The sequence below is a fragment of the Sciurus vulgaris genome (assembly GCF_902686455.1).
Source record: "Sciurus vulgaris genome assembly, chromosome: 1".
NCBI lineage: Eukaryota > Metazoa > Chordata > Mammalia > Rodentia > Sciuridae > Sciurus > Sciurus vulgaris.
In genome coordinates, this window is record NC_136461.1 from 211,744,355 (window position 1) to 211,756,560 (window position 12,206).

General features: G+C 64.2%; 1 protein-coding gene and 1 long non-coding RNA gene across 2 annotated transcripts; both read right to left on the reverse strand.

Moving 5' to 3' along the window:
- Positions 1-718: 718 nt before the first annotated feature.
- Positions 719-4,794, reverse strand: LOC306654737. Its single transcript, XR_013762047.1, has 3 exons — positions 3,152-4,794; positions 1,625-1,782; positions 719-996 (listed from the first exon to the last, which is right to left on the reverse strand). It is a non-coding gene; the product is annotated as an uncharacterized lncRNA (long non-coding RNA).
- A 2,376-nt stretch (positions 4,795-7,170) lies between these two features.
- Positions 7,171-9,921, reverse strand: MAFA (MAF bZIP transcription factor A). Its single transcript, XM_079145291.1, has one exon. The coding sequence runs from the start codon at positions 9,528-9,530 to the stop codon at positions 8,448-8,450; it is 1,083 nt and encodes a 360-aa protein (XP_079001417.1). The 5' UTR covers positions 9,531-9,921; the 3' UTR covers positions 7,171-8,447.
- Between the last annotated feature and the right edge of the window lie 2,285 nt (positions 9,922-12,206).

A 12,206-nucleotide genomic window follows, 5' to 3' on the forward strand; every position in this document is an offset into this window, starting at 1 on the left:
GCAGGCCAGTGGAAGGGGTCACTGCATCTTGCAGAGCTCCTATGGGTGTGGCAGGCCCCTGCCTGGGGCCACCCGGGTGGCAGCAGGGGGAACTTGGATCTCAGTGCTGGGGAGGGGCAGAGGGGGCAAAGGAAGCCAACTCAGGGGCAGCCTGGGCCACTTGCAGGAGGGAGTGGAAGAGAGAGGTGAGGGCAGGCGCAGGAGAGCCCCAGGAAGTAAGTGGGGACTGGAGAGGCCAGAGAGGTGCAGGGGGACAGCAGGCCAGCCGTGGGCACGCAGCCTGGGGAGGCAGATGGAGGGGAGACCCAAGTGCCGGCAGGGGCCTGGGGCCCATGAGGTGCTGCAGAGGATGCGAAGGCCGCGGGGGAGACGGGGGGGGGGGGCGGGCAGGGAGCTGTGCGGAGGCTGCGCTGCGTGAACGGGCCTCGCCCCTCTGACCTCGTCCCTGAGCCCCTGCAGCACCCACCCCACGGCCTGACCCCCCCCCCCCGTGAGTTTGTTTCCATTTCCGTGACAAATGCCCTGGCAGACCACGGGTCCTGGTTTCCAGGAGACCTAAGTTGCCTGTCAGGGTCCCAGTTTCTGAACTCAGCTCCCCAAACTCTAGGGGTTGGGATGGGTCCATCCCTAGGAAGGACCTAGGCTTGCAGGCCAGGCCAGGGCTAGGCTTCACCTGCTGGTGGGCAGTGCAGGCTGGGTGGGGTGGAGAGGACCGAAGGAGCAGAGCAGTGGCCAGTACAGGGAGCAGCTCACTGATGCCCAGGGGAGGTGAGGCAGTAGGCCCCCTGGGCACAGCTGGACTGGTCAGGCCACACAGGACAGGCAGCTCTGGGGGTCCTCCAGCCAGGAGCCAAGCTCCCCGCTCTCTGCAGACATGGCCCAGGTGTCTCCAACCAGGAGCCATCCCACACAGCTGCTCCATGCCCTCCTCCTCCAGGAAGCCTTCCCGAGGGGCAAAGATTTGCCAAGACCCCCTTGTCGGGTCCACATGGGGCCCTGTGCAGACGGAAGTAGGTGGAACAGCTTAATTTCTCTTTACAGATGGGAGGAGGATCCAGGGAGGTTGATCTGCCTCTTGCAAAACACAGACCTGGAGTGGGCTCAGCCTGACTCCAGCCCAGTCAGAGGCCCTGACTCTCCAGTCTGGTGGGCACTGGGGCTGGAGCAGGGCAGAGACCTCTGGCCCAGCCTCAGCCCACCCACCTCCAAGGTCAAACAGCCCTGTTCCAGGCACTCCAGAGAAAAGACACCTGGCTAGGGGTCCAGCAGACCTCTCCTGGCTCAGGGTGTGGGCCCCCCGCCCATTCCCCGCCAGTGTGCTGCCCCTCCTCCCTTATCCGTCCTGCAGAGTGTTCCCAGGGGTGAGCCACTTGCCCCTCTGAATCTGCAGGCTGCCAACCGACCGTGCACCCACCCCTTGTCCCAGCACTGCCTCTCTGCTCCTCCTGGGGCAGCCCAACCACAGCTAACACGCCTGACATGCTCACTGAGACGCGAGGGCCTGGAAGTGCCACCTGTCCGCCCCGTCTGCCCCACACCCAGGCAAAGCACGGCTCTCCCTAGCTGCAGCAGAGGGGCAGGAGACCCCAGCCTGGCTGCTGGCCCACAGCAGAGGTGGCCTCACCGTCTCCCACCTGCAGGCCTTCCTCTTCTGCCTGACCTCTTCCCTCTGCCCCCAGTCAGGGTTGAGCACATGGTCCAGCCGGCAGGACAGGACCTGGGGTTGGCCCTAGCCAGGCAGGGATACTGGATGCTCTAGGGGCACACAAGGTGTCTACTGACCTGAACCCCAGAAAAGAGCAGAGACTTGAGGGGTCGGGCTGGGGAAAGACACATCTAGGGGAGCAAACAGGGTGTCCAGGGGTTCAGACCCTTCTGGAGTGCAGGCTTGAGGGCCCTGGAGGGCCCTGGGCGGCCCTGGGGTTGAAGAGAGGAGACCAGAGATATCAGGGAGAAGCTGGGGTGGAGTCTGGGCGGGTAACCCCTCTGCTACTCCCTTTGGGGCCTGCCTGCCTGCGACGGCGAGGGGTAGGACAGATGGGTGGCGGAGGTCAGTCCCGTTGTTCTGTCTGGGAAGGTGGTGACTGAGGGATGGGGAGAAATCACTGGAGGCTTGAACTGCCTCCAAATGGCCTCAGGTCACCTGATCCAGTGTCACTTGGCAAGGGCACTGGAGGTGGAGGCAAGGGTTGGGGAGTACCAGGGCTGAGAGGGACAGCAGGAGGCTGGCTCTGAGGCAAGGCACGGGGGCAGGGCTGGAGGGCCGGACAGGCGAAGACCGCTCTGGCCAGCTGCTCTCCGGGCTGCGCCACCTTCCCCTTTCCGTGGACTGGGTCAGAGTCGCGGGTCCTCAGCAGCTCCTGGAACCCAGCCCCCTGCGCCCCCACGGGTTCCCATAGCCCTCCGGGTGCCCCTCCTGGCCACAGGCTAATTGGCTGTGGCAGCCCGAGCCCTCAGCAGTAGGTGTGCGCCCTCAGACACAGATCACCTGTCACTCCCGCCTGCACAGACCGCCTGTGTGCACGTGTGAACGCAGCTCTGGATGTGCAGGTGGAAGCGGGGGTGGGGGTGGGGGGGTGAGCGGGGCCTGTGCAGGTGGGGTGCGCCTCCCGCTCCCAGACTCGACCCTGGGACTCGCGTCCCCCCTGGCCTGCAGAGTTCCACCACCCCCTCACCCAACGCTCAGGTCCATTTCTTTGGCCCTGATTTGCCCTCCCTGCCCAGCCCCATCTCTCTGCACCTGTCGTCTTGGGCCAGAGGGTCCTCCGTCAAGGACTGAGCTCTGGCTGGAACCCCTCATCTCAGTGGCTCCTAGCGGACACTGCTGGGCTCCTGCAGGACCCACCCGCAGCGGGCACCACAGCCAGCCCTCCTTCCCTCCAGTCTGGGCCACCGCCTCTGGGGGGCTCGCTGCTCCGCCCCGCAGCCACCTGTAGGGCACTCATGAGAGCCCCGTGCCTTCACCCCTCCTCCCCTCACTTGGCCCTCAGCTCCCTCTCTGCCTGGGAAGGTCTTCCCCAGGCTGCCCCACCTGAGTTCTCGCTCCCCCCAGGACCTGCCCTGAGCGCCAGCTGGAATCCCTCCCCTCCTGAGCCCACCTGCACCTGCCATCTTGCTGGATGCCTCCCACCACCTTCCACCAAAATGAGACCTTCATCTCCAGCGGCAGGTTCTGACGTTCCCGTTTATGTCCCCGTCCGCTAGAAGAGCCCTCCACACACAGATGCTTAGTCAACACTCCAGGAACAGAGCCATCCCCACCAGACCCCATCAGCGTTTCTGCCAGTCCACCTCCCTGGATTCAGGGGCAGAGGGGTTGAGGAGGTGGGTCCCGCGGGACCAGGAACTGGGCTGGGCTTGCATCTGGAAGAGCCTCGTTCCTGTACCCTGGCAGGGCCTCCCTGGGCCCTGGCCCAGCTCCATGGCCTCAGGAACTGCTGACCAGGCAGCTGGGCTAGGGACAGGAGAGGCAGGACTGGTCCTGCAGTCAGAGTGGCTGGCAGAGAGGGGGATGGGCAGGACTGGTGGCCCTTTCCTGTCCAGCAGTCAGCTTGTACCTGCATGCCCAGCCTCAAGGCCCCCACAGTCCTGCTTCTCAGAGCAGCTAGCAGGTGAGAAGACTCAGCCCTGGGGGTTGAAGCCAGCTTCCTCCTGACACTCGCCTGCCCAGGTCCCTGGGCCCCTGGATCAGGAGCCCTGTGCCAGGATAGGAGATGCTTTGCCTTCCTGGGGGGCTGGGATGGTGGTGTGGGGTCCCAGGCACCTGACCCTACTCAGTGACCCTTCCTGGAGCAATCCCTTGGTGAGACTGTGAGGCCTACCATGTGGACACTTCACAGCTTCCTGCCCAGGCTGACCAGGTCCCCAGTGAGCAGTCGGGCACAGGCACAGTTGTTGGACGGGTGGGTGATGGCCCAACTCGGGGGCTGGCCTTTGCACCCCTCCTTTGTCCCCATATGGGGCAGGACCCTAGGAGGCCCAATTAACTTCAGCAGTCAACAGCAGGGAGCAAGGCCTCATCTGGAAGGGACATTAGGACTCTCTGGTGGCCCGAGGGCAGGCTGGGAGAGAGGTGGCAGCAGGGCAGACTGCAGACTGGCCGAGGGCAGCACTGTGACTGGGTGACCAGCCCGCAGTGGCCCCAAGTGATCAGGATGTGGCTCGAGGGAGCAGCACACGCCAGACTCATGGGTCAGTGTGTGTGTCTGCTGGCACACACCTGTGGGTCTGTGCCATGGCTCAGCCGTGGCCCCGTCTGCGAGCACCTGAGTACACCCTCACGTGTGTGCATGTCTGCCGGGTTGAGGTCTGTGTGTGCTGCAGTGGCCTCCCCTCTTGGGGGTGGGGAGGACACCTGGCCTTGCCCTGCCCAGCTGTGGAGCCAGCTGTAAATAGGAGGCAGAGTGCTGCTTCTGCAGCCACATGCTGCAGAGCACAGAGGCAGGAGAGGAGGCAGGCGGGGGGGAGGGCACAGGCCAGGGAGTCGCAGTGCCCCTGTGGAGCAGCGGGGCCTCAGGAACAGGCTGACAGGCCAGCATCAGGGACAGGAGGCCGGGGCAAGGATTGGCCTACCTGCTGCATGGGATGTCTGGGTCCAGGTCTCCAGAGGTTCTGTGAGTTCTTAACCCACTGGAGGGTCAGGAGTCTGGCCAGGCAGCTGTGTGTGTTGTGTCATTGGGGGACCCCAGCAGAAGACCCACTGGGTGTTGTGCCAGGGTCCAGGGAAGGGGTGGAGCAGAGAGTAGTGGGCTGGGGGCTTTGGGGTAGGCTTGTCTCCACTGGGGCTGAAAGCTGCGGTGGCTGGTGCAGGGGCTGCCCTGGGCCCAGCATCTGGGGATTCCAGGGGAAGGAGGAGATGGGCACGAGAACCTGGTGGTCCTGTGGGAGTGGGGGTCTATCCTTCCCCAAGTCCACCCAGTACATGGGCCACATGCTTCCTCCCGTCAGCCCGTGGGAAACTTCAGCTCCCAGTCGCCCTGGGACAGAAGGTGCTCCCCACCGCCCAGCATCTGCCCAGCCTCCTCCTTCCTTCCGCCAGGGCACGGTGGCCACCCCTGGGTTTACTTGGGCTGGTTTCACTGTCATTTTGTATCCCACTGGGCCTTCAAAAGGCAGGAGGGGCTGGGGAGATGGCCTGAAGTGCTGGGGGAGAGCTCCCACCACCCTGGGCCCCAGGCAGCCTGTCAGCAAGGCAGCTCCCCAGGGAGCCTCCTCCAGGAAGGCAGAGGAGGAGATCAAGTGAGTGAGGCCCAGCGGCACTGGCTCCAGACAGGCACTGGCTCCAGGAGCCCAGCACGATGGTCCCCCTGCCTCAGGCCTAGTTGCCTCTGGCTCCCTTTCAGACCAATGGTCTGGGTGGCTCCGGCCCAGTGCCTCTGTGCTGCCAGTGCCCCACACACCTACACAGACCTGCACCCACACCTGTCATGCAGACACACGCACACGAGCACTTGTGTGCACACTTGCGTTGCAGTGACTTTTCAAGAAACTCCCTGCTCTTGATGCCCCAGGCCCTTCGAGGTGGGGTCTACACCTGCCGGCCTTCCCGCCCCCAGTCAGCCCACCACAACCTCCTGCCAAAACACCTAGAGCTCTCTGAGCCTCCCCATTCCCCACCCGGCTCCCAGCTGGCCTGGCTGCAGCCGTCCCTCCCCACAGGGACGGGCGTCCCTCCCCACAGGGACAGGCAGCACCTGCCCGGGAGTCCTGTGCAGAGGAGCCCCACACAGACAGGAGTCCCCAGCATGGCTGGGGGGCTGCGACACTATGGCCAGGTCAGTGTGGGGCTGGTGGCACCATACGCAGGCCAGGCACTTCCTCCGCCGCAGGACAAGACTGCAGGCAGAGCACTTCCCACAGGGGCTGGGGCCCCAAAATGGTTTCTAGAAAAGATCCGTCAACGCTAAAGCAAGCACTCCTCTAGCCCGCACAGAGCCAGCCCAGGCTGTCCAGTTCCTCCGTCAGCTCCACCTCGTCCTTGGGGGGAAACCGGAAGAAAAAGGGAGAGAGGGAGGAAAGGAAAGTGGACTCGAATCAGCCGCTGCCGAGTGGGGCTCTGCTGCAGAGAAAACCTTGTGGCCGCGGAGGCGGCTGCCGGCTGCTGTGTCCTGCACCCGGCAGCCTGGCAGCAGAGCCCCGGCACCTCAGAGGTGACCCGGCACCACTCAGGTCACAGGCCTGAGTGAAGGGCTCTGGGAGACCAAAGCAGGGAAGGTGAGCGCAGCTGCTGCCACCCGCCCCTAGAAAAGATTGCCGGTGCGCAGGCTGCCAGTGCCCAGCCCCAGCGCGGCCCTGCACTTTCTCTGCCAGGAGGAAGGGTCTGTGTACGGGCCCCTCAGGATGGTGACAGTGAAACCGAGGTGTCCTCTGCTCTTGACTAGGGCTTCCAACTACCAAAACCAGACCAGCGGCGCCCAGCTGCACGCCCAGCACTCTGCCCTCCGTGGGGAGATGTCTTCTGTGGACAGACACTCTGGCCTGAAGGGAGACCTTCCTGGACAGGCTGGCGGAGCCTGCAGTCCTGGTCACACCATAGCTTCTGAAATACTCCCTTTAAACCCCCCCCCCACCCGCAGGCCCAAATTCCTTCTCTTCCCTCAGCATTTTCTCCTGGTCAGACAGACTCAGGCCACCGCAGGGAGCCTTTGCTTCCACTGCAAATCCCTCTGGGGAGAGGCGTGTCTGGGACCCTCCAAGGAGGGTGAGCAGTCCCTCCAAATTCGCACAATGCAAACCCTGGCAGGCTCCCTTCGCCACGGGAGGGGAAGGACAGTCCTCTAAAAGCCCTGCAGCTGCCCCAGGTCCCATGGGGTGGGGAAGGCCTCAGTCCTTCAGTGGACACAGGCCAGCCGCTGCTCCAGAGGAGACCAGCAGGTCCAGGGAGCTGGGACAGTTCTTGCCACCAGGACGTAATAGTTCTGCACCTGGATGCCTCCCATCCTGAATCTTGCCTGTCTTCGTGGGTACCCAGGGTCAGAACCCTCTGGGGTCCGCTCCTAGGGTGTGCAGCCAGGTCAGCCTCTTCACTCTGCACATTCAGTTTCAACTGGGTTAGTTTGGGATCACCCAGAAGTAAGGTAAAGCCCAATCCAGGAACCTCCTTTTCCTTCTTTTCAGGGAGAAACGTGGCAAGAACGAAAGCCACAAACAAAGCAGCCAGGCTCCAGCGACTCGGATCTGAGCGGGTTTATTATTTGTGTGTGTGTTCTTTCCTCAGTTTCGTAGCAAATGAAAAACAACAACAACAACAAAAACCAATAACGCAACAAAACTTTAAACAAGTGGCGAGTCTCCTGGTCCGAAGACCCAGCAGGAGCTGTGGGAGGCGCAGGATGGCTGGAGTCCCGAGTGTGGGCCTGGGAGAAACAGGTCCCCTGACCTGGCCCCCGGCTTCCACCAGCTTAGAGCTGCCGCCCCTGCCCCGCCCCGTCCTCTCTCTGGGACAGTCCAAAAAGCGAACAAGCTTTAAAAAAAGATTCCACAAACAACGAAACACAAGCTAGATTAAAATAAAACACTTTCTCTATCCGACCATGCCAGGAGGTTCAGGCCTAACCCTCCTCTTTAAATTCTTCCTTTTAGAAATACTGTGCATTACTTTTTTTTTTTTTTTTTTTTTCTTTCACTTCTCTTGAAAGTTAAAATAAGATATATTTCCCCAGGAGTCATAAATACGATCTGGTGCATAGAGAAACAGCAGCGCGGGGGTCCGGGCCAGCCCCCACCCGGCTGAGCACTGGGCCCCCACCCCCCTCCCCCCGTCGAGTACAGCAGGGCAGCGGGACCGGCTTCGGCCTCCAGGGAACGCCGGCGGGGAGGGGGACAAGCGGGCAGCCGGGCAGGCAGGGAACCGGCCCCGAGCGAGCGAGCGACGCATGCGGGGACTTGCGGACCGCGAGGGAACACCGGCTGGGAAAGGAGGGGGCTTCTTCCGGGTTTTCTTTTCTAATCACCAAGCAAAATAAATAAATGCTTCGAAAACAAGGCCGGTTTAAAAAGGGGGAAGAGTAAAAAAGGGCAAGGAAAGGGGAGGGAGAAACGGCGGAGGCGCGGGGCAGGAAGAGGCCGCCGGGAGGAGACCGCGGCGCGGCCCCTCCGCGGGCGGGCGGGCGAAGGTCGGAACGGAGAGCGGCGCTCGGCAAGTGTACTAGTGGACGCTGGCGAGGAACTTAGACCTGGCTCAGGCTTCCTTGGACATCGCCGTTCTCCGCGTGCGGAGGGATCGCGGCAACGCGCGGGGCCGGGCTGGCGCAGGAGGTGCGCCGCGGGAGAGCCTCCACCCCGCAGGCGGGCTTCGCGGCGGGGCGCTCTGGTCCCGGCGCGGGCGGACCACCGTGTCCCCGGCTGCACCGGCCTCTCTCGCGCGCCCCCGGCCGTGGAGTCCGAGTCGCGGCCGCGGCTGCCTGCGCGAACTTGTCCCCGCGGCAGCGCGGGCCCGGGTCCGGCGCTCACAGGAAAAAGTCGGGCGGTGCACCCTTGGCCCCGCCGGGGCCGGGCTGCGGCGGCGAGGGCTCCCGCGGGAAACCGGCTCCGCCCGCGCCCCCGGGGCCGCCCCGGCCCGCCAGCTTCTCGTATTTCTCCTTGTACAGGTCCCGCTCCTTGGCCAGGCGCCCCACCTCCAGCTTCAGCTGCTCCACCTGGCTCTGGAGCTGGCACTTCTCGCTCTCCAGAATGTGCCGCTGCTGCACCCGCTTGAAGCGGCACGACTGTGCGTAGCCGCGGTTCTTTAGTGTGCGCCGCTTCTGCTTCAGCCGGATGACCTCCTCCTTGCTGAAGCCACGGAGCTGCCGGTTCAGCTCCCGTACGGACATGGACACCAGCTGGTCGTCGGAGAACCGCTCCTCCAGGCGCACGTGGTGGCCCGCGCCGCCGCCGCCGTGGCCCGCGCCGCTATGGTGGCCTGTGCTGCTGTGGTGGTGGTGGTGGTGATGGTGGTGGGCGGCGTGGTGGTGGTGGGCAGTATGGTGCGCGCCGTGGTGGTGGCCCGCGCCCATGTCGTCCGCGCCGCCGCTGCCCGCGAAGCCCTGGCCCCGGAAGGCCTCATAGGCCGCGGCGGCCGCCGGGTGGTGTGCGCCATGGTGCCCGGCGTGGTGGCCACTGCCAATGAGTGCTTCCACCGCGTCCTCGGGCGTCAAGTTGAGCGCCTCCGGGTTGAGGTGGTGCTGGTAGCCACTCATCCAGTACAGATCCTCCAGCGCCGGCTTTCCAGAGGCGCTCCCGACGGCGCCTGGGCCCCCGCTTGGAGGCCCGGGGGCACCCCCGGCCTGTGCTGCGCCGCCGCCGCCCCCCGCACCGCCGCCGCCGCTGGCGCCGGGGCTGGGCGCACAGAAGCTGGGCGAGGAGGGCACAGAGGAGCAGGGCGTGCTGAGCGGCGTCGAGGACAGCGAGCCGGGTGGCAGGCGGTGGCAGAAGCGCTCGGCCTCAGGTGGCTCCTTCTTCACCTCGAACTTCATCAGGTCGAAGTCGTTGACGTACTCGATGGCCAGTGGGCTGCTGGGCAGCTCAGCGCCCATCGCCAGCTCCGCGGCCATCGCCCGGAGCCCCAGCCCCGCCGCCGCGCCCGGCCGCGCCCCGACGGGCGGCGGGGGCAGTAGCAGCGGGCCTCTCGCCCGCCGGGCTCCCCACCGGCTGCGGTCCCGGCTGGGGTGAGCGTGGGCGGGGCGCGGGCTCCGGGCTGGGGCGCCTAATGGCGCAAGGAAAAGTTTCGCACAGCCAACTCAGGAGTGGCGCGCTGGGAACGGTCGCGGGCCGGGCTTCTAGGGCGGCCCGGGGCCCGCTCCCGGCGGGCGGCGGGCGCACCGCCCGACACCTGCTCCTCCTCCTTGTCCTCGTCCTCTGCTGTCCCTGCCGGGCTGGTGGCAGTGCGGCCACGCCTTGGGCCCTGCTGCCCCGCCCCGCGCCCCGCCCGCGCTGCTGGCCGGCCCCGCCTCCCACGGCGGAGCGCTGAGCCTCCCGTGCCTTTATAGAGCAGCGCGCCCAGGCCCGCCTCCCCGGGAGGGGGCGCGCGCCCCCGGGCCAATCGGAGCCCCTGCACCGCCGCTCTCATTTGCTTATCCCCATGGCAACCTAGAGCCCAGCTGTCAATCTCCTGCGGGAAACAGCTGTGGGAAGGGGTGGGGATAGGCCGCCTGCTAGAGGAGTGGGCAAGGCCCCCTGGCGGCTATCGCGAAGGACTGCGCGTGCGGGGTGGGGGGTGCGGGCGCAGGGGGGTGCCAGGATGATAGGCGGCCTGCGACCTCCCGAAGCCTCGCGTCCGCAACTCTGCGACGGGAGAGTCCCGGGAAGTAGAGAGGGACACTGTTCAGGAACCCCTTTGGCGCCTCGGTCCCCCTTAGGCCACCTGTCCGAGCGAGTCCCAGCAGCCCCCTCCGGCCCCGCAGGCCTGGAGCCAAGTCCCGCTCCGCTGGCGGCGTCCTAACGCGGGGATCCCCGGGCATCCTGACACTGGATGACTCCGCTCTGTCCGCTAGCTCGGCGCACCGGCTATTTTTAGACCGCGGATCGGGCGGGTTAGGAATTCAGTCAACAAAGTTGCTGGCACGCCGGGCGGCGGGACGCACCGCACGTGGGCTCTGAGCTCCGGGCGCTGGCGAAGAGGGACGCTCGCGGCCAATGCGGGGCCGGGACCTGGGTGCAAGGGGCGCGAAGGTCCTCGGAGCGTGCGGGACGGAGGGCCAGGCGTCCGCCCTAGGTGCTGCCAGCGTCTTGCTGCGTGAGAGCGGATGCACGGACCCGGGCGGGAAGCCGGTTGCGGCCGCTGCCCGCTGCCACGGAGCCTGAGACCTGCGGGAGGCAGCCTAGCGCAAGGAGAAAGCCGCAGGTCCCGGAGCCGCACGGCGCCAGCGAACTAGGGAACAAGGAGGGTGACGTCGGGGTTGGGAGGCCTGTGACCCTGGGGGCCCCAGTGAAGCATGATGGGAGAGTCTTTTAATCCTTTTCTTAATCCAGTGTATTTGTTTTTACGACTTTGACAATTAAAAAACTAAATTTTACTGTAATCCCAGAAAATGGGGAGACTGAGGCAGGAGGATGGCAAATTCCAGGACTTCCTTGGCAAATTAGTGAGACCCTGTCACAAAGAAAAAAAAAAAAAAAAAAAGACTGGGGATGTAGCTCATCCCTATAGAGGGTAGAGCATCCTGGGTTCCTTAGCACCACAAACAAAAAAGAAAACACCAAAGACAAAACAAAAACTGAATTTTAAATGTGACTATCTGCAGGGAAGGGTGGTGCATGCCTGTAATTCCAGCAGGCCGAGGCAGGAGGGTGGGCATTTAGGGAGAGCCTATCTCAAAAATAGAAAGCGTTGGGGATGAGGCTCCGTGGTAGGGCAGCCCAGGTTCAATTCCAAGTACTAAAAAACAGAAGTAACCACCTATGCACAGAGAAAAGACGGGAGGGGTGCACACAGGAAGTGCCAGGGCTGCCAGGCATGCAGCAGGTTGTCCCCAGGGCTTTGCCTTGCTCCCTCTACAAGCGTCTGTTATTTTATAAGAAAAAAAAAATGCCACGGAGGGGGTGGGCTGGGGATGTGGCTCTGTAGTACAGCACCTGCCTGTAGAGTCCCTGGTTCCATCCCCAGATCTGCAGAAAAGAAGAGTGCCATGCATCCGGGAGTGAGCATCGGCTTCCTGCGACCTTGATATTCCAAGGGTGCTCTTTGACCCTCCTCGCCCTTGCCCACTCCTCTAGAGGCCTTCCTCTCTCCGGAGGGCCAAGTTCCCAGCACCGTTTCCCCTGCCCCTGAAGGAGGCGCTCCTCCGAGGAACCCGGGGAACGCGTCCATCTCTCAGGACTCCGTATAGTGCTGTGCCCCATGGCCTCACAGCCCCTCCCGGTGCAGTCATCCACAGGCGGGGAAGAAGGGGCCCTGAAAAGTGACTGGCCTTGCCAAAGATGACCTGTGGCAGGTGCAGACCCACAGCCCTTGCCAGGTGCCGGGACTGACCACTGGGTTGGTCAGACACTGTGGCCAGGGAGCGGGTCCTTTTGTACACTGCGTTCAGGAGGCTGTGGGTCAGCTGTGGTGCCCCACCACAGGAGCCGGCGCCTCCTGCAGAGGGTGCAGCTGCATGTCTGGGTACTGCATCCTGTGTGACCTGTGACGCTTAGGCACACTGGAAAGGGAGAGAGGAAGGAGAGAGCGCTGGCACTGGGAGGCTGTCCAGCCCCTGCCTGCCTCAGGTGTGGCTCCAAGTCCTGTGGAC